Source organism: Erythrolamprus reginae, chromosome 2 (assembly GCF_031021105.1).
Source record: "Erythrolamprus reginae isolate rEryReg1 chromosome 2, rEryReg1.hap1, whole genome shotgun sequence".
Taxonomy (NCBI): domain Eukaryota; kingdom Metazoa; phylum Chordata; class Lepidosauria; order Squamata; family Dipsadidae; genus Erythrolamprus; species Erythrolamprus reginae.
In genome coordinates, this window is record NC_091951.1 from 181,751,826 (window position 1) to 181,772,728 (window position 20,903).

General features: G+C 39.0%; 1 protein-coding gene across 1 annotated transcript; it reads right to left on the reverse strand.

Annotated features, from left to right (window-relative positions):
• Positions 1–1,464: 1,464 nt before the first annotated feature.
• PTGES3 (prostaglandin E synthase 3) lies at positions 1,465–20,302 on the reverse strand. Its single transcript, XM_070740669.1, has 8 exons — positions 19,833–20,302; positions 9,622–9,735; positions 9,413–9,482; positions 7,834–7,932; positions 6,338–6,427; positions 5,934–5,996; positions 5,608–5,632; positions 1,465–2,921 (listed from the first exon to the last, which is right to left on the reverse strand). Coding segments are annotated over exons 1-8 (483 nt in total). The 5' UTR covers positions 19,835–20,302; the 3' UTR covers positions 1,465–2,901.
• Between the last annotated feature and the right edge of the window lie 601 nt (positions 20,303–20,903).

Below are 20,903 nucleotides of genomic sequence, written 5' to 3' on the forward strand. Positions count from 1 at the left end.
AGTTTTTCCAAACAGTTAAAGTTAACCATTTTCTAAAGTGAACAATCACAAGCTGGTTGCAATTCATCATCTCATCATTAAATAATGATGTAATTAGGTCCTCCGTATTTTCATTGTATTGTAAATCTTTGCATTAACATACTGTTTATGAAAAGATAGCATATGTATACTGTATACAGTATTGGGTAGAACTGAGTTAATTATATTAGTTCGGCCCTCTAAAACCGTCCCAATTTCTCATGCAGCCCCATGACAAAATTAATTGCCCACCCCTGCCTTTGATGCATGTAGAATAATAGTTGGATCCTTACTATCATTATTGTGATTGTTTTGACTTCCTATTTTAGCAATCTGTAGACTACAGGAAGTGAAGGACTGATTTGGGGTAGGAGGAATCTTAGAGTTAGATGTTTGGCAGCGAACATTGTTACGGAGGTATGAGAAAGGTACAGACAGGATTTTTCACTACTTGGGTTACAGCATGAACACAATAGGGAAGTTCTAGTCAACTAACCTGCAAATGTGTGGGCTGAATCGATGTCTACTAGGAAACACACAGAGCTGAGGAAAATTCTGACTCACAATGTGAACTTTGGGTTTAAAGGAGTGCCTTGTATTTTGCTGCTCAAGCTGTAACTTCTGCTTAGGTTAAAATAATTAGATTTTAAGTGAAACAATTGCTTTGAAATTGGCTATGATAATGGCATCAGTTTTGAATGATCATTCCTCAAAGCAACTATTTTCAGAGACAGGTCACAGTGGATAGAGTTCCGATTACAACTGTTGGGGTTTCAGGTTAGTGCTTAAAAGGAAAGAAGAGCTGGATGAGAATCCAGAAGTTAAAGGAATGTGTAATTCAACAGAATTACAAGTCCCCTTAAACAGCCAATTCTGCAACAAGACATTTCAGGATTTTGATAGATGATCATGACAGAGGGTCTATTTCTGAGGAATTTAAATCTGAACTATACAGTACACCTTTGTTGTATCAACACCGAGCAATTGAACATTACGTAGTCTTGTTGAGCCAGAGAATAAAAGCCAAGCTGTTACTGAATATGCTCTCATGGAAGTCATGGCAGTTAACAAATTTATAATTTATACTGTTTATAAGCTCTGCTTAGATGGTAGATACCTAAATGAGATGTGATTTTTTTTGGTGGTCAATACATGCAGGCTGTTTATCCCACAAATTAAGTCCAGCAAAACATCGACTTGACTAACCTTCAAACTAAAATAATATAAACTACCCCAATCCATAATTTAATTTTATAGTTTCTTCAATTCTTACTTTAAATTACAGTTAAAGGTTTCTTGCCTAACTTGCTGGTGCTGAAATGGAAGAATGTTTGTTCTGGCTAGGACCAAATTTGCCAGCTTGTCAAGAGATGACTTGTGCCAACTCTACATTCAAAATTGACTATAGAATGAAACAAATCCAGCTGAAAAGACAGGATTCCCCCCTTGATTTCCAAGTAATTTTATTCCAAATACTTTCGTTTGACCTCCATAAAATGCACATAAGATTACAGCTTAACTGAAAACACCAAAAACATTAACCAAAATATGTAACTGGAAACAGCATATGACAGGATCTTGGGGGCAGAGTGCATTGAAACATACATTTAGAAATGTTTCTCCGTTCAGAATTAGTAACTATACTCAATATTCTTCTGTAAATTCTTGGGGGTCAAACTGCAGTCACATATGCTCATTTAAAAAAATAAGAATTGCATAAATCATGTGTGAAATGCAGAAGCTCAAATTTTTAAGGGATGACCGTTTTTATTTTAATCAAATTACAACACTTCTTTTAAATTGCTGTCAGTATTCAAAACTTACAAGTCCAATTTTGTTTAAGGGGAATCATTTGGGAATATTAATTTTTCCCTCCTTCAAACAGCTTGAACAATCCTACCGGTATATTACTATCCCAAACTCGAAAAAAAGTACTTCATTCCAACACACAGTAAGAATACATGAAGTTACAGCCAGCCAGACAGTTGACAGTCATGGAGTCTTCAACAGTTTATTAGAAATAATGTAGACATTAAAAAATCCCCACTGCTTTGAACACAAATTGAGGTTTTTAGGCTTATAAGCTGGTCAAAAAACAAAAGATCCAATAGTGTATTAACATTTTGTCACTCGCTTTCATACCAACAGTGCAAATACAATTTGGTCTAAATGTACAGATTGATAAGCAACAATGTACATGCTCCCATCTCCATTGCAAGAGATTCGTGAGCTCTGAGGATCAAAAAACCAAGTGTACACGCTTCACCCATTTTAAGTTTTAAAGGGATTGCTAGTTTTAGCTAGGATATCTTGAACACTAACTAGTGATTAAATACAACAAAGTGAAAAGCATTAAACATTAGTGGAACATACCCTGAAGACACCCCTGGAGGTACAGCATTTTACCAGCTTAAATTTCAAAAGCCAATTAGAACATTGCTTCAGCCAATTTTGTTCCAGCTACAAAATCGGGAACTTGAGTTGTCCGCAGTCCACAATGTAAGGGGGAAAGGTATACATTTACCACTTCATATAAATTGCGTTTACCCATTTAACATCATACGATGAGGCAAAGAGGCATTATAAACCCATTTATTGCAACTGATTTGATTGCCTATACCTCAGATATTTGTGTGATTAAGTTGTTGTTGTTCCTTTTTTTGGAAGTCTGGAAAACTTTCATGCTAACATTATTGCCTCATGTAGCTTAAGACTGCCCTGAACAATGGTATGCACCAATCAATGAAGCTGCTTAAAATGGGTTGAAGATGAATTAAAGGATGCATTTTCTGTCTTTAGAGCTATCAACTCAGGAATTCTTATCTCAATTATGAAATGTTGTGATGAAGTCTTTCCCCAAACCCCAACATCTGTCAGTTTCTTTTATTCCAGGTCTGGCATTTCTAAAGGAAAAAAAAGAGAAAAAGATATTGTGGTTTATAGCACTAGCCTAATTATTGTCAAGAAAAACATCTAATACTTTCAACCTCGAAAAATGACACTATACCATTTCGTAGTTAAGTTATACAAGATTTGATAGCTTTTAGATATCTGGATTATTACCCTTAATGAGAATATGTCCAGTTGCATACAGGTAATCCTCAACTAATGTCTGGTCATTTAACAGCTATTTGAAGTTCCGATAAACCCCAAAAAAGATTTGTGAGCCAGAATTTCAATATTCATACCAACCCATGACCACATGACTGCATTATGGGTGCTCGGCCCTCTTTTGTGGCCATTTACTTCTATTTTCCAGCAAAAACCACCCTGCGGTGAAGAATGAGTTCATGTAACAACTGTGGTATTTGTGTAACAACTGCTGCATTCTCTTAATGACTGCTGCCAAAAAGGTTGTAAAATCAGGCAGTCACGTAATGACCCGCTTTATGATTGTCACAATTTCTGATTGAAATTGTGGGTTCAATTATAGTTGTAAATCAATGATTACCCATATATTCTTTCCCAAATGTGCTAAGATCTGGATATACAGTACTGGCAATTTCCCACAATGCTTTACATTTTCCAATCACAGTGCAAAACACACTAATTCTTTCCCATTCCTCCAGCATTTCTATTGCTCAGGATTGGGGGCAGGGAAGAATAGATTGTTATGCAAATACAAGACAGGCTATTTAAAAACCAAAGGCAGTCATTATAGATTTTTATAGATTTTGCATTGGTAATTTATAAATCCAACAAACTCAAAAGGTTTATTACACTGATGGGTAATACATAATAGTTTATGATATCACCTCTGCTAAACCAAAACTTGAAAAAAGCCAACTCCTCATAAAATATTTGGAAGGAGGAGCAGTTAGCTATCAAAAGAGAATTCTATCGTTTGGGCACTAAAGGGTACTGTCCGGTTATAAAGAAAGGAATTCATTAAATATCAAAGAAGGAAAAATACAGGTGGTGAAAGCGATTCAATCAATCAAGTGACTATATTATGTAAACAACCTTGTCTAATCTGGTATATATACTGATATCCACTCAAACCCTACGTAAGGTACCACAGTGAGCAAGAGTGATGGTGAATGTAAGCCTCAAGTACTACCTCTTCCCATGAAGTATGAACTGTCAGAAGAAAACTGAAAATAACTGATTGCAGCACTTGAGGATTTGTAACCAACTAGACCTCAGCAATAGAATTTATTTCTATGCCACCTAGTCATTTTATCAGTGAGATGAGCAGCATAGAAATTTAATAAACAGAAATAAAAAACTGGTTAAAAATTATTTTCTTCGTTTTGGAGGTGCTTAGTTTTGGAGGTGTTTTGGAACACTGTCATGCTGAAAGGTAAAATCCTTCTTCATTTTAGCAGAGGCCTGATGTTTTGTGGTGAAATTGACCAATATTTGTAACTGTTCATAATCTCCTTCACTTTGACTACAATCCCAATTCCAGTTGAAGAAAGTATGCCCCAAAGCATAATGCTGCCACTATCATGGTTCACTGCGGGTAATTTGATCACGTACAGTGTTGTTTTTACACAAAACATCCTTTTTGGAGTTCTGGCCCAAAAATTCAACATTGGCCTTATCTGGACCGTAGCACATTTCCCCATTTGCTTTTATTTGATGTAGGCCTTTTCAAAATATAACCAGGCTTGGATTTTTTACTTTGTTTGAAAAAAGCCACCCTACCTAAAAGCAGTGAGGGGCTGCTTTTCTGACCAGGGCAGGGCATGCCGTTCCGGTAGTGGAAATGGAGCAGCGCATGCAGCGGAAAGCAGCTCCGGCTGCCTGGCCTGCTGTCCCGTGCTGTATGCCATCTTCTCGGTGTGGTGATGCTGCCCCGAACGAGTCAGCAGCTGGAGCACAGCGCTGGAGTTTTGGCTTGGCGGCGCGCTGCTGTCCGCTGAGTTGCCTAGGCTCCGCTGACAATGAATGGCTGCTGCTAGTGCTGCTTGGAAGGCGAGGGGAGCAGAGCCCCTCCATTGAGCAAGATCTTCCCTCTTCCTTGCCTACTTTTGCACAGGCGAGACCTCCGGACGCGGAGTTAATAGTAGGGGGAACCTTTCGGAATTGGGTGGGGGGACTTGTTTTACAAACAAGGAGGTACATTTGTGCTTGATGATTGTTTTCACTGTTTCCTTGCTTTCCTTCCAACAAGAAGATCCCTGAAGCAACTGAGTGACTTAAATTGATGGCAGGTGTCTATTGATTACTAGTTAATATCTGTTTGAATGTGATTAGTTAATTCTGAGTCCCAAGCATACTTATGCAACCATGTTATTGTATGTTTTTATTGTCATTTCCCCGCTCCCAAAAACGGAAATTTGTTTTGCAATTGAATTGTGCCACTTCTATGTTATTTTAAAGGTGGAAAAATTCTGAAGTGATTTATCTTGGTCTTTTTTTTTTAACAACTCAAAAGTGCTATTTAACAGGTGTGTAAACTTTTTATATTCACTGTACAAAGGAAACCTTTAAAAAAATATCTACAAGAGCAACATTAACTATCCTTGATTGAAATAGAAAGGATGAAGTATGGAAGAGGCAAACCAGTAAATATTAAAATGTTCCCAGTATTTTCTTAATTTTACAAGAAACAGAATGAATGTTCTTAAGCAATCAACTTACTTTCATCATCACTATCTGGTGAATCCTGTGACAAAAAGAGACAAAGTTAAAAAGTAAATTCAATGTACTACTTTAAAAAGCCATATAGCAGTACAGTAAATATAAAAAATTATCTCAGTGGCCTCCGTAAAAAGTCATTTTAACATCAAATTTAATATTGCAAAATGTGCAAATATCACCTTTGTTTCAAATTAAGTTCATGTAGACATTTCCAAAAGAAATTTCTAGTATGATCCCCACAGAAATTCCTATGAATGTTTACATGATGTTATCAACATTCATAGTTAATATTTCAGGTAAAATATGCCTTATAGAAAGCTACTCACATCATCTGCTCCATCTACTTCTGGCAAATCTACATCTTCATCACCACCCATGTTGTTCATCATCTAATTGCAAAAGCAATATAATATTCAGTAAAGTTTCAGATTGTTATTTTGGACTTGAGCAACCTAAAGCATGGGTGTTAAACTCGCTACATCACATTGCTGTCATGTGACATTTCTGTTTTCCCCCTTCGCGGAACTGGGGAAGGTGTGACCTGCGCATGACTCATCCGGCCTGCAGGCCGTCAGTTTGATCCCCTAACCTAAAGGAAGATTTGATCCTTTTTATACCAAGAATTAAACTTTAGCATCAATAATAGCTTAGTATCAATTAAGCCATCCGAAAGCATTGAAACCTTTTCAGGTTCCAATCAGCATTATTCTTATATAAATATTCAACTTACTTCAGAAAAGCGATCAAAATTGGACATATCTTCATCAGAATCATCTTCCCAATCTTTCCAGTTGTTAAAATCCACACTAAGCCAATTGAGCTATGGATATAGAAAGTAAACATTTAATTCAGGCTCCTTGTAATCAAGTGAACATGTTACATAATGTGAAAAGTTCAGGAACCTTCGAATGGAAAAATGCTTATTTTCTTCTCTTCTACTGGTATGTTTTCCATTCCAAACTAAGAGGAAAAGGAAACAAAATGATGTCCTCTCCACTTTGCTGGTTTGAGTAAGCCTATAGATCACCAATGATTAAAAGTCTTCACTTCATTAATGTCTTCCCCATTGTATTGCAATTCCTTAGTATTTATAATTTCAATCTGACTGGGAAAAGCATTCTTTAATATGCCTGCTTCAATATTTATACTTAAAAATATGTTCAACAAGTAAGGAAAGGAAAAATTAGACCAAAGACCAGCCAATCTCTTTCTTAGAGAATGAAATGTTGAATATGCATCATGGAACATACAAGAAATGATTTTGCACATTTGACTGCTTATAAAAGACATGGAATAAACACATAAAGGACAGCTGTACAATAACTGATAAATGTTATAATCTCAAAACAACCATTTCAAATGTTCTGAGCTTGAAACAAAGCAGTTGTTTCGTATATTGTGCTATGGCTTATTTCCAAGGCAGGGAATATTTTATATTCAAACACAAAGACATACACTTTAAAGTTGTGTAAATGCAAAGTTTGGCCTGGTTGACTTGTTGAGCTTTGTTAACATGTACTTTTTGAACATTCTTAGATAAAAGAATGGTTTGTTCTACTAAGTGGGCTTCACGCTAGGTATATTTCCATGCCCTTTTTGTAATTTCTAAAATGCTTTTAAATACAGTATATCCAAGACTGAAGAATATCACGGTGGAATTGTCATTAGGCATTCTATATTATTACTTCTTTCAAAATGTGTCAGGCTGGCTGATTTAGAGCTTGGGGCAGGTACTTACCGTATTTTTCAGAGTACAGGAAGCACCTTTTCCCCTCTAAAAGAGGGTCTATTTATTTTATTTATTTATTAAATTTATGTTGCCCAACTTCCAAGGACTTAGGGCAGTTTAACAACAGAATAAAATATTAAAAACATCTTAAACATTTAAAATAATTAAAACCCATATATATCATTCTATGGTTGGATATCGCAGATTACAACCGCAAGAACTGCCCTAGGCCTGCCAAAAAAGCCAGGTCTGAACTACTTTTCGGAAGGCCAACATGGTGGGGGCAGTCCTGATTTCCAGAGGTAACTGTTGAAGGATTTTAAATTTTGAAGCTTAGCTATTCTGTTAAATAATCAATTAAAATATATCTTCTATTTTATACATATCCCAACATATTGTGTAGGGCTGAGTATTCAAAAAATACAAAGTGTGTTTAGAAGGAGGGCTTGTTTTAATAGTTTAAGAGTGGTACAAAATGGTACAGTGAAAGTTTTTACCTTAGCTTTCTCTTTTGTTAACCGTGGCCATGACTGGCCGGATTCTCCTTTTCGTAAACAACATAAAACAGATCTGTCTGTTCTTTTATGCTTGGATTCCTAAAAAAAAATTAAAAAGTTCCTTTATAATCAGTGTATGTCTACTTCTTATAACATATGAGTAAAGCTATTCCTGGGTTATATTATAAAGAAATCAGATTTACCCGATTAAATGCCCTCCCACCATATATTAGGTTTTTTAAAAATAATTTGTCATTGCATGGTTTTTCTGAATGTAAAAAAGACCATTTTAATATGAAAGTGTATTCAATCACATAGCTCCCAGCCCATAATATGGTACAATAAAAATGATGCAAATGCATAAACATAATACAGTGATCCCCCGATTATCGCGAGGGTTCCGTTCCAAGACCCCTCGCAATAATCGATTTTTCGGGATGTAGTGGTGCGGAAGTAAAAACACCATCTGCGCATGCGCGCCCCTTTTTCCATGGCCGCGCATGCGCAGATGGTGTTTTTACTTCCGCACCTGGGAAGACCCAGCAGCTGAGGAGCCGCCTGCCTGCCCGCCGCTTTTCCGCTTGTCTGCCCGCCGCTTTTCCGCCCGCCGCTTGTCCGCCGCTTTTCCGCTTGTCCGGCCGCCGCTTGTCCGCTGCTCTGGGAGTTGAAGACCCAGGGAAGGTTCCTTCGGCCGCCCACCAGCTGATCTGCTCGGCAGCGCAGTAGCAGCGAGGAGCCGAAGATGGGGTTTCCCTGTTGCCCACACAAAGGGGAAACCCCATCTTCGGCTCCTCGCTGCTACTGCGCTGCCGAGCAGATCAGCTGGTGGGCGGCCGAAGGAACCTTCCCTGGGTGCCGCCCGCCGCTCGAGAGCAAGAGGGGGAGAGATAGAGAAAGAGAGAGAAGGAAAGAAAGAGATGAGAGAGGGAGAAAGAGAGTGAGAGAGGAAGAAGCAAGATAGAGAAAGAGAGAGAGAAAGAAAGATGAGAAAGGAAGGAAGTGACGTCATCGGGTGGAAAAATCGCGATATAGCGTTTCGCAAAAATCGAGATCGCGAAACTCGGGGGATCACTGTATACCATATGGTAGAATAAAACTATATTTTCAATTGTATGGAAGAGCCTGCTCTGCTTAAATGAACTCCCAAACAGCATAAACTCTTCAATGTATATTCCTCAGTATTAACAGAGGCAGCTACAATTATTTATTTCCGAATAAAATAACTATACAATCTGTAATTGGTCACCATCTCTCTAAGAGGAATGGCAGTAATGGAGATGAAGAAGAAATATTAATTCAAGTGCATCAGTGTAAGGATTTCAAATTAAAGTGCCCTGGAAATGAACAGCAGTAAAAAAAAAATCAAATATGTATGCACAATTCCTTATGGTAAGGTATGTCTAGGAATTTTACAAACAAGCAGGTATGTATAATGTGCTTTATTAAAAATTTGGCATTATACTAATAAATAAGAATAAACAATAAGGATGAGAATTTGGCACCTTAACTATTCTACATAATTATCACCTTGGCTGTGTAAAATGCTAAAACTAAGTGTATGATTAAGAAAGGAACTTACGTTTGGTTCAATGGAATTATAAAGTTCAATTTCATTTAAATGTTTGTAGTTATCATTTCCTCCAAGACAACTGCAAGAAAATAAAAAAATCAAGTACTCTCAATATCAACAAAAGAGGCAATTTATTCATATCAATGCAGTTCATGCTCAGCAGTCTGTTGGGAGTGGGCAGCTAAAATAAATTTAATGAAACAAAATGATTTACTTACGTGAATGTAAGTTTGACTTTCTCAAATTTTACATTAACTTCTTTACTGTCTTCAACACAAAATTCAATAAAGACGTAATCCCTTCGGTCATACCACTTTGCTGAAGCAGGCTGCCTAAAAATAATTTGAGAATTAGATTAATACTATTAACCCAACAACCATCTGACATACAATACTACTATACAATATTGGTTGCTAATATAACTACTAATTTTTTATTTTCTCAGATTAGCTTTTTTACATACAGCCCTAACATTTTTACATGAAATTAAGATTGCTTACAAATTCGGTTTTAGTTTTCTGTAGTAAACAATTATGGAAACTTGCAGTTTGGAACTGGACTATATTGACTATCAGTTAGGTCTTCCCTGCAGCTTTGGCTAAATGCAATAAAGGGAAGTGTTTTTATTTTTAAAAAACTGCTTTAAAATCAAGCATAAAGGTAGACCAAAATCTATAGATGTATTTAAATGATTTGCAGTTGATCCCTCTAGGTCAGTGATGGCAAACCTATGGCACGGATGCCAAAGGTGGCACTCGGAGCCATATCTGCTAGCATGTGAGCTGTTGCCCTAGCTCAGCTCCAATGTGCATGTGTGTGCCGGCCAGATTTTATGCATGCACAGAGGCTCTGGGAGGGCATTTTAGGCTTCCAGAGAGCCTCCAGGGGATGGGAGAGGGAGTTTTTACCCTCCCCGGCTCCAGGGAAGTCTTTGGAGCCAGGGGAGGGTGAAACACCAGCCTTCTGGGCCTACCAGAAGTTGGGAAACAGGCTGTTTTCACCCTCCCCAGGCATTGAATTATGGATGTGGGTTCTTGAGCATGTCAGGTGCTCTTCAGGACCTGAGGGAAAAAAACGTTAGCCATCACTGCTCTAGGTCAAACTATTAAAATATAGAAACTGGAATAATGTAGATGAGAATACTGAAAACAGAAAAGGGCAGTTTGTTCATTAACCACAAGCTTGTCTACCACATCCCGCATTCTTCTTTCGTCTCTAGACTTTTGAATATTGAGGCTTGCATTAAAATAGTATCCCCCAACATTTTTGGAGCCAGGGAATGGTTCTGTGGAGGGCATTTTTTCTGTGGATTGGGGGGGGGGGGGGCTGGTTTAACTCATTGCCTAGATCCCGAGGGTGCATGGGCAAGGCTTTAATCATTTGCACGGCCCAGTTCCTGGCGGGCTGCAGACTATTACATTAAAAAATGGAGATTGAAATAAGACTTAATTTATATTTAATTTATAACCATCTACTTTGGCCCTATTTATTATAGGTACAATTAAATTTCCAAAGTTTGGTAATTAAATAATCCATTATCGGGTGGACCTTTATGGTAGGTGGTTGGGGAAGTACCATAATTTTTAGCTAAATTTAAAGATAATAATAATTTATTAGATTTGTATGCTGCCCCTCTCCAAAGATATCAGCATATGTTTAGGAATCTTACCATTTTTATAGTTAAGTATAATATAACCCGCCGCAAGTCCTCGGAGAAGGGCGGCATACAAATATAATAATAATAATAATAATAATAATAATAATAATAATAATGTTACAGTGGTACCTCTACCTAAGAACGCCTCTACTTGCGAACTTTTCTAGATAAGAACCAGGTATTCAAGATTTTTTTTGCCTCTTCTCAAGAACCATTTTCCACTTACAAAACAGAGCCTCCGAAACTGTAATCGGAAAAGGCAGGGAGAAGCCTCCGTGGGGCCTCTCTAGGAATCTCCCGGGGGGGGGGGGAAACAGGGCCAGAAAAGGCGGGGAGAAGCCTCTGTGGGGCCTCTCCAGGAATCTCCTGGGAGGAAACAAGGCCAGAAAAGGCGGGGAGAAGCCTCTGTGGGGCCTCTCCAGGAATGAAACAGGGCCAGAAAAGGCGGGGAGAAGCCTCTGTGGGGCCTCTCTAGGAATCTTCTGGGAGGAAACAGGGCCTCCACCCTCCCTGTGGTTTCCCCAATTACACACATTATTTGCTTTTACATTGATTCCTATGGGAAAAATTGCTTCTTACTACTTAAGAACCTGGTCATGGAATGAATTAAGTTCGTAAGTAGAAAGGTACCACTGTACTGATTTCTCAAGTATAAGAAACTTACAACTTATCTAAACAGCAGAGGAATGAAATTAAGAGGGAGAGGGAGAAAGATGATAAACCCAAAACCTCTCTCTACTAGATCTAGAATTCTCTTTCTGGTTTGCTTCAAGTATTCTTATAATGTTAGGAATATATCCAATTATTTTCAATTTGTCAGAATTTTGAAGATACAAGAATCTATAGCCAATTTATCCTAAGTGGCACATAGCACTGTGTCTTTCTCTAAATGCTAACTTCTAAACTATAGATACGGTAGATTTTTTTTCTTATTCTAAACATCATATTCAATAAGAGAATACATGTAGTTCAGGGCTGAATTGTGGAGTTACTTGGTGGTCTTGGCACTTGCTTGTTTCCTTGCAGATGTTTCATTACCCATCTAGTTAATCATTCTTACCTTTTTGTTGTCTCTTTTAGAGTGTGTGGATATGATTTATGTGTCGATTGATAGTTGAACCTATCTCAAGAGGAAATATTTCAAAAGCTAAGGTGGAATCAAAAAGATCCGAATACAGTACAGTGATACCTCGTCTTACGAACCCCTCGTCATACGAACTTTTCGAGATACGAACCTGGGGTTTAAGATTTCTTTGCCTCGTCTTAAAAACACTTTCCGTCTTACGAACCTGAGCCTGGATCCGTGGGGTCTCTTACAATGCCTATGGTCTCGTACTGCACATGCGCTCTCTGACTGCCGAAGGGATTCCCCTGCCTTGTGACGGTCACCACCGGGATTTCCCATTTGCTTGCATGGGAATTCCCCGCCCCCTTTTACTTGCACCGGAGGCGGGGAACGCTGGAGCTGCCCCATTTCCCTGCCACTTTCCCCTCTAGCCCTCCGCTCTGCGCAGCCGCCCCCCCATCCTGCTGCCAACCCCCCCTAGCCTACCGCTTTCTTCGCCCCATCTCGCTGCTAAAATCACCCTTCCAAAGCTTCCTACACTGCTCCAAATTGCCCCCAAAATCGCTCCCCCAAAAGCTTCCTATCTTGCCCCAAATTCCCCCAAAAATCGCCACTTCAAAAGCTTCCTAAGCCACCCCAAATCACCTCTCCTTTCAAAATGCCTCGTTTCTCCTTGTTGCCTTTCTTCACTCCATTTGTCTTCGATTTGGGTGGCTTAGGAAGCGGCTGGAGGGGCAATTTTGGGAGGAATTTGGGGCAATGTAGGAAGTGGCTGGAGTGGCAATTTTTAGAAGAATTTGGGGCAACGTAGGAAGGCTTTGAAGGGACGATTTTGGGAGAGACTTGGGGTGGCGTTAGCCTTTGTTAGGACCTCCATTCCTCGCTTCTCCTCGCTGTCCGTCTCCACTTCACTTTGTCAGCCTGTCGCTTTTTTTTTAAGCCTTAAAGCTTGGATTTTCCTAATGGGTTTGCACACATTATTTGCTTTTACATTGATTCCTATGGGAAACAATGTTTTGTCTTACGAACTGTTCACCTTACGAACCTCGTCCCGGAACCAATTAAGTTCATAAGACAAGGTATCACTGTATTTACAGCAGCTAACACCAGACAATCAAAGTAGATATATCGTAATTTTGGAGTATAAGTACCACAAAAAAGAGGGTGAAAACATGGATGCATCTTATACACCAGGGGTCTCCAACCTTGGCAACTTTATGATTTGTGGACTGAGGAACTCCCAGAGCTCCTCAGCCAGCAAAGCTGGGAGGCAGATGCCTTTTTTTCCTGTTTTCTTTCCCCAAAACTAAGGTGTGTCTTATACTCCAAAAAATACAGTAGATTATTCTACCACAGAGAAAACCACTCTGCAACTTTATATAAGAAAGGAGCAAACACCACACTCACCAGCACTAATGATGTTATCTAGTAGGATATTGAAATATAACAAAGCAGCCAAGATCAAAGAGCACCAAAACCTCCATGTATCTTCAGATTTCTGATTCAGGAAACTCAAAATGATAGTGCTACAGAACTATAGCACAATTCTTACCAAGTTAGTTACTACTAGTGAGAGATGAAGCACTCCTTCACATTTATGCTATTGTGATTCACATTAAGGTAATAAAACCTCTTGGCTCTACAATGAAGCAAATGCATGGCAATTATTTGGACAATCCTTGCATTAATATACGAGCCAAGAACACCTATGCAAATACTTTTAGGACTGGATTACTGCTATGTTCATAAAGGACTCACAATGGGATCCTAAGTTTTACCCAGGAGACAAATTGTGGTATTTTTCAGAGTAATAAGGCATACCTTAGTTTTGGGGGAGGAAAACAAGGAAAAAAATTCTGCCTGTGCCTCCCAGCAATCAGTACGTACCCTAGTTTTTAATCCTCTTTTTTGGGAGTAAAAAGGTGCATCTTATACTCCAGAAAATACAGTATACCATTACATACAGCAGTGGGTTGCTCTCGGTTTGGAGTGGTTGTTAGAATTGGTAGCCCTGGTAGTGGAAAGTTCCATTCACCTGCCTGGGACGCATCATGTGTGAGTGAATTGGTGGCAAAATTATTTACAACCCACTGCTGATACATACAGATTCTGAATAGGAGGCAAAACTAGAATATCACAAATTTTTAGCATACTAATCCATTGTATGCCGCTCAACTTCCTAAGGACTCTAGGCAGCTTACAGCTAAAATATAAGCCTCCATCCCAAACCCCCACTGAATAAAAATTCAATCTGTGGGTTATAAAAAATGGTAAAAGATGGTAAAATTATGTTATAAATTATAGTGTAAATACAACCCTAGTTGATTTCAAGGGTAGTCTATAAAACAAATGTCTGTAGATAGATTGTGAGGAGACTTAGCCAAAGTTTTGTAGGGACTGATGTTGGTGTTGCAGCAGGTCCTTCATATTTTGACAAAGATTTATATTCTAAAAGCTGAAGCCATTCAGATTACAATCAACAATCAGATGCTCATATAGTTAGACAATTTGTTTTTTGACATCAGCATCATGCAATTAATTTCCTTTACCCCTTTTCTCAATGAAATTATTTGTGCAATATATTAGTTTTTGATATCTACTATGGTATTAAATAGTCAAAGTATATGGATTTTTTTCTGAGTTGTTAGGCCCTGTTGCCATAGGACCCACCTATATAGCACCCTTTAGATGTATACATGTAGTCCTTGACTCAGGATCATAATTGAGCCCAAAATTTATGTTGTTAAGTGAGACATTTGTTAAAAGAATTTTGCCCCCATTTAATGATATTTCTTGCCACATTTGTTAAGTGAACCACTGATGTCAAGTTAATAACATGATTGTAAAATGAATCTGGCTTCCCCATTGACTTTGCTTGTCACATTGCAAAAAGTGATCACATGACCCATTATAGTTATCACAAATGAGTCAGTTGCCAAGCGCCTGAATTTTAATCATGTGACCATGGGGATGCTGCAATGTTTGCAAGTATGCAATGGTCATAAGTCATTTTGTTATGTCATCGTAACTGTGAACTACCTGTACTGCAAGGAAGAGCATTAATAACAAGGGGTTTTCTGAAAGCTTATCTAACATTACTGATATTCTTCAGTGAAGGGACTTTCCAAAATGGTTCAAAATAACTTTCTTATATATATTTTTAAGCACTCAAATGAGATTTAAAAAAATATAAAACAATGAAACCCACTGTAGATATTGATGTACATGGCAAAAATAGAATTTAATATATTAACCAAGTTCCAGAAATGTATGTGCCGATAGTCAATTCAAATTCAACATCATTGTGCCAGAAAGGCATTATTTTCGTTTATGCTTTATGTAGTTTCGGAAACAGTTTATCTATTGTCTCCTCAAAATTCAATGTAACAAATCTAATCATAAAATAACAAAAAAGGTATATACTGAGCTCATTTCCTGGACTTTAAAGCACCAGACTCTATATAGCTAAGAATCAACTTTTAGATGCTTGGACTTGCATTCAGTAGGGTTAAGAATAGTAGATGATCATTACAATTATCCTTACAACAAGAATCAGGGTGTCCAGGGGGAAAGCATTTTGAAATTCCGATATTTCTCTGTAACTTGTAATCTAGTTAAGGCGCAGTCGTAGATGACATCATACCAAACGGCTAACCCGTGGAGAAATATCAGTAGCTGAGGAAGCAAGTTGTTGCCACAATTTTGCTCATTTTTGCTTGATTCTGCCAGGCAGCGTGATCCCCTCCTTTTTTAAACGGTTTTTTCCTGATTTTTAAACATTTTAATACAGTTTGGTTTCCCCCCGATTTATTCCATTTTTTTTTCATGAATTCCCTGATTTTCCTGTTTGCTGAACATCCCAAAGAACACAAATTTTGCTTGGAATAAAACATAAAATTAAATCTGGTCAGTAGAAATTCAGTTACAGGAAGAGTTCAACAAACTACCAAGCAACAATCTTATTTAAAAGCAAATGGCAAGAAATAGGTGTTATCCATAGTTAAACCTCAAAAAAGTGAAGTTACTTTTCACCCTATGTTTTAAGAACAATACTTTAAATGTAAGGATTACTGCAAAATTCTTATGTAATGACAAACTGCCATTTTATAAGGTACTAAGTTCTCATCGCCCTAAATTTATCATTTGAACTGCTATGTACAGTATTACTATTTCATTTTGGAATACCTAGCAGCAAATAGTTAGTCGTAATTCAATGCAACAGTAAATCTTAAATTTGTGATGCATGTGAATTAGGGAAGGTGTGACACCCCAGCATGTTCCATTTTCCTTACTAGTTATGCATTTCCAATTTTTGATGTTTAACATTGAGATGTTATTTTGTCACAGAAACTCCATGTTCTTAAAGCCACAAGTATGTACAACAATGCAGGAGCATCCTATTTCTCAACTATGTTTCTAACATTATATGACAGCAGATATTGATTCAATGTATTTTCCATTATAAAGACTCCATATTCCTATAAAAAAAATCCTACATAGGACTTAGTTGTTGGTAATTTCAATTATCAATTATGGCAATTTAACTTTAAGGGAGGCTTTAACTGTGTAAGCATAACTAATATAAAACTTATGTATGAACTGCAGTTAGTCCCAAATGAACAGTTCATCTCTTGATATGCTGAATATGTAATTTGTCTCTGCATCTAAATCACAGACCATAGTTTATGTAACATCTTACCCATAAAACATGAAGACCAGAGTTTGAAAATGGCTTCCAGTTCTATTTGAAGACAGAATGACTCAAATATACCATGTACTGGTTTATCAAATCAAAAAGTGAATATTGCAGACTTTTCCAATTTGGTCTCCCACAAACTTCAATTTCCAGAAATCCTATTTCAGCATGGATATTACTAAGAAGTGAGAGCTGAATTTCACACTTATATTTTCAGGGAGGGGAGAGTAGGAGTATATGAGCTTGCAGACAAGAGATGTTTAAACAATACAGGTAATCTTTGACTTTTTACCATAATCGACCTCAAACTTTGTTACTAAGTGAAACATTTGTTAAATAAGGTGTGCCCCATTTTATCACATTTCTTGCCAGTTAAATGAATCACTGCAGTTATTCAGTTAGTAACTTGGCTGTTAAGAGAATCTGGCTTCCCAATTGACTTAATCAGAAGATCACAAAAGATCACATGACTCCAGGACAATGCAAGGGTCATAAATATGAGTCAGTTCCCAATGGTCATAAGTAACTTTTTTCAGAGCAGTTGTAACTTCAAATGGTCACTAAGTCAAGGACTAACTGTAGTGTTTTAAGTCAAGGACTAACTGTAGTGAGGACCATTGCATATGTGGGATTGCCCACACCCATAAGTCAATGCCTGGAGATGATGAAAATGGCCTCCCCTGACACCCTAGAGGCCCTCTGGAGGCCAGAAACGGCCTCTTTCCCAATTTCTGGTGGTCCCAGTAGGCCCGTTTTTCACCCCACCCCCCCAATGGCTCTGGAGGCTCCCCTGGAGCCACAGGAGGGCAAAAACACCTTCCCTGATCACCCGAGACCCTCTGGAAGCTGAAGATACCCTCTCAGAGCCTCAGTGCAGACCAAAAATCAGCTGGCCAGCCCGCACACGCGCACCAGAGCGGAGCTAGGGCAATGGCTTCCATGCCAGCAAATATGGCTCCACGTACCACCTGTGGCATATGTGCCATAGATTCGCCATCACTGCTGTAGATCCTGTTTTCACCAAAGATCAATAAAATTTCTTATATTAATCTTATTATTTGAGAGTGATGCAAACAAAAAATGGTCAAGGCCACTACCAATTGTACTAAGCCAAAATACTTCAGTATCATAGATCTTCCAGGTACAATTTCAGAACTATTTTAAATCAGTATGTTTAACTGCATATTACACCTGCACAGCAAGCAGCATTTTGCATTCTTGTTAATGTTAATTTATGTTGTCAAATGTCATTCTCAAAACACTTTCTGGCTTGACTGAGCTGAGCTTCATTCCCAATCAAGCAACAGCAATATATTCTAAATACAAAAATCTTCATTCCCCCCTCTAAAAAGTATTTAGCCCCAAAACATATTTAAAAAGAACATTTTAAAATGTCCCTAAATCATTAATGCGAAGCAATTTCATTGGAGTATTTGGAAGGTCAGGCCTCCTCCTTACACTATAGGAAAAATGAAAATGGTTAGGTTCAAGTCATAAGATTGTTATAGCAAACCTTAGGCAAAACCAAAACTGTAATATAACTTCAAGATATTAAGATTAAGTCTTCAGCTATAGCACAATTCTTGCTGACTCCATGAATATATCTATGTAATTTTCTTGGGAGTATGATACAAATTGCATTTTTCCAGGATTTCTGATTTTTCCATCTAGCATACAATTCTGGTACATCTCAATGGTCCAGGCGGTCACCTGGAATCAAGAGACTAATCAGATTTGATTCTATTTAATTTTAAAATAAAGTAAGGTTAACTAGATACTGCCCATAACCTGAGCAAAACATAAATTCTTATATTGGCAAGTCCTTTAAAACTTTCTAAAGAACCTTAAAAGGCCAGGTGGATTTCCATCACCTAATATCAGAACAAACTATTTCCAGAGCTTCCTGTGAGCCATCCCTTTTCGGAGAAGGGCGGCATACAAATCTAATTAATAAATAAATGAATAAACAAACAAATAAAAACTCATTAAAAAAAGAATCCACAATTTATTTTGAGATTACTGTTACCAGCACTGCAACTCAGCCCCAAGTATTCTCATTTCTTATAAGTCTACCCATTAGCACACTCCAGGCAACAGTGAATAGGATTTGCCTTTGGTTTCACTACTCATTTTCACTATTGCTCATGGGAGCCCCCCCCCCCCCTTTAGTACAATATGTACAAGCACATTCTTCAGCCTGATCGCCAGTCTTATTCTCAATATTTAAATTTAATTCAGTACAATACCGGGGAGGGGGGGGGACCAGTTATGTTCTAAATCTAACCCATAAAAACTCCACGCTATTTTCATTCACATTTTGATCTCCTTAGCTGCCTTATTCCCTCCCTTCACAGAAACCTCGTCTCCTGTATGACCTTCTCTTGCCTTCTAAAGTAAAAGCTGCTTTAAAGCTCTCTTCCCTACGACTAACTCCCCCTCCCCGCCCCCGGTTTAGACAAGTAACCATTTTCCTCACAATTTCGCCCGGCACATGCTTTTTTACTTCTCTATACAGTACTAAGTTATTACGTAACACAACCAGGTTTTAGTTCGCCACCTTCCCAAGGATTTTGACCGCCTCAGCAAGAAACACCTTAAGTCGGTAATTTAGATACAGATTAAAGGGAAGGTCGGTTAAAGTTAGAGCCTATGATGGTGGCGAGCTCTTCGAGGCAGCGGCGAAGAAAGTGAGCTCCGCACGTGCACAGAGGCACTCTTTTCCGACAGATTTAAAGAAAACAACGCCCAGGTAATAGAAATAACGGGGGGGGGGGACCCCATCCTTAGGCCGCCTTTTTCTCACCGCTCCATGATTAAATACTACTGTACACACACACACACACACACACACACACACGCTCCTCTACCAGATCTAGGCTCAATCAAAGGCACCGGCGGGTCTCTGAGGGAAAGGTTTTCGCCGTTTCCAGACATTAACCCATCCGGCTGCCACACGCCGGGGACCCTCGGAAGCCACTTCGACCGTTCCCGGCCCGTCTCACTCACTCACATGGCGAGCGATGTTAGCAGCTACGGCGGCTCCTACGTGTTCCTTCTTCTTTCTCCGTCTCTTCAAAGGGCTTGGGCCGGAAAAAACGAAGGCCGGACGGAAGGTCTCCCTGCTAGGACGAGGTGGTGGCAGGGTGGCGATGGGAGCGGCGGCGACGGTAGGAGCGGCGGCGTCTCGTCCTCGGGGCTGAAAGGCCTGTTACCCACAATGCCGCGCGTGCGCGCGCTCTCTCCCGCGCGCTCTCCCCTTCTTCCAGCAACGGCGGCTCCCAGGCAGCTTGGTGACGCAGCAAAATACTCACCCCCTCGCCTCACAGTCACTATCCCTTTCAGTCATGTTAAACTACGCATGCGCGCTACTCGCCACCACCTTGCCGCTTGGTCGTCCTCAACGGCGTGCTTAACCAAAAGCCGCCGGATGTTTTATTCCGCGCATGCGCGTTCTCTGCCCCTCACCTTCCCAATACCCATGCGCAACGCTATCTTTCGCGCACATTCTGTTGCCCGGCCCGCCGTCACAATTCAGATAGTGACGCATGCGCGTTTGTAACTTTCCCTCATGTTCTCGTTTTTTCTAGACCTAGTTTAGAGGGTTTTTAACCCCTATTTTCAGCGCATGCGCGGAAAAGAAAGATTTCCAGTTTTACTTGCCAGGCCACCGCCTGTCGGTTTTGGGTTGGCGAGAGTGATATACCCACTTGGTTTGACTTAAGGCCGCTCTATTATAAAATGGTGCGATTGAGTTGCACCTGAGAGGGACTCATGATTCCCAAAGCACATGATTAAACGTGCCATTTGAAAAATCCTGAATGCATGATATTGTATAGGCGCATAGAAAAATAATTCTATTGTACATGTCAAAAAGTGGGAATAAAAGTGCTATGCCACATCTAAGCTGTATTTCTAGATAGCAGCAAAGGGAAAGAGGAAATCATAGCGGCTGTCACCCTCAGGTTCTGATTTTTGTAGTTGGAATACAGCCCTTCCTGTTTTATAAACCTTTCAGCACAATATGTGGGTGGTTTAGCACAGTGTTTCCCAACCTTGGCAACTTGAAGATATTTGGACTTCA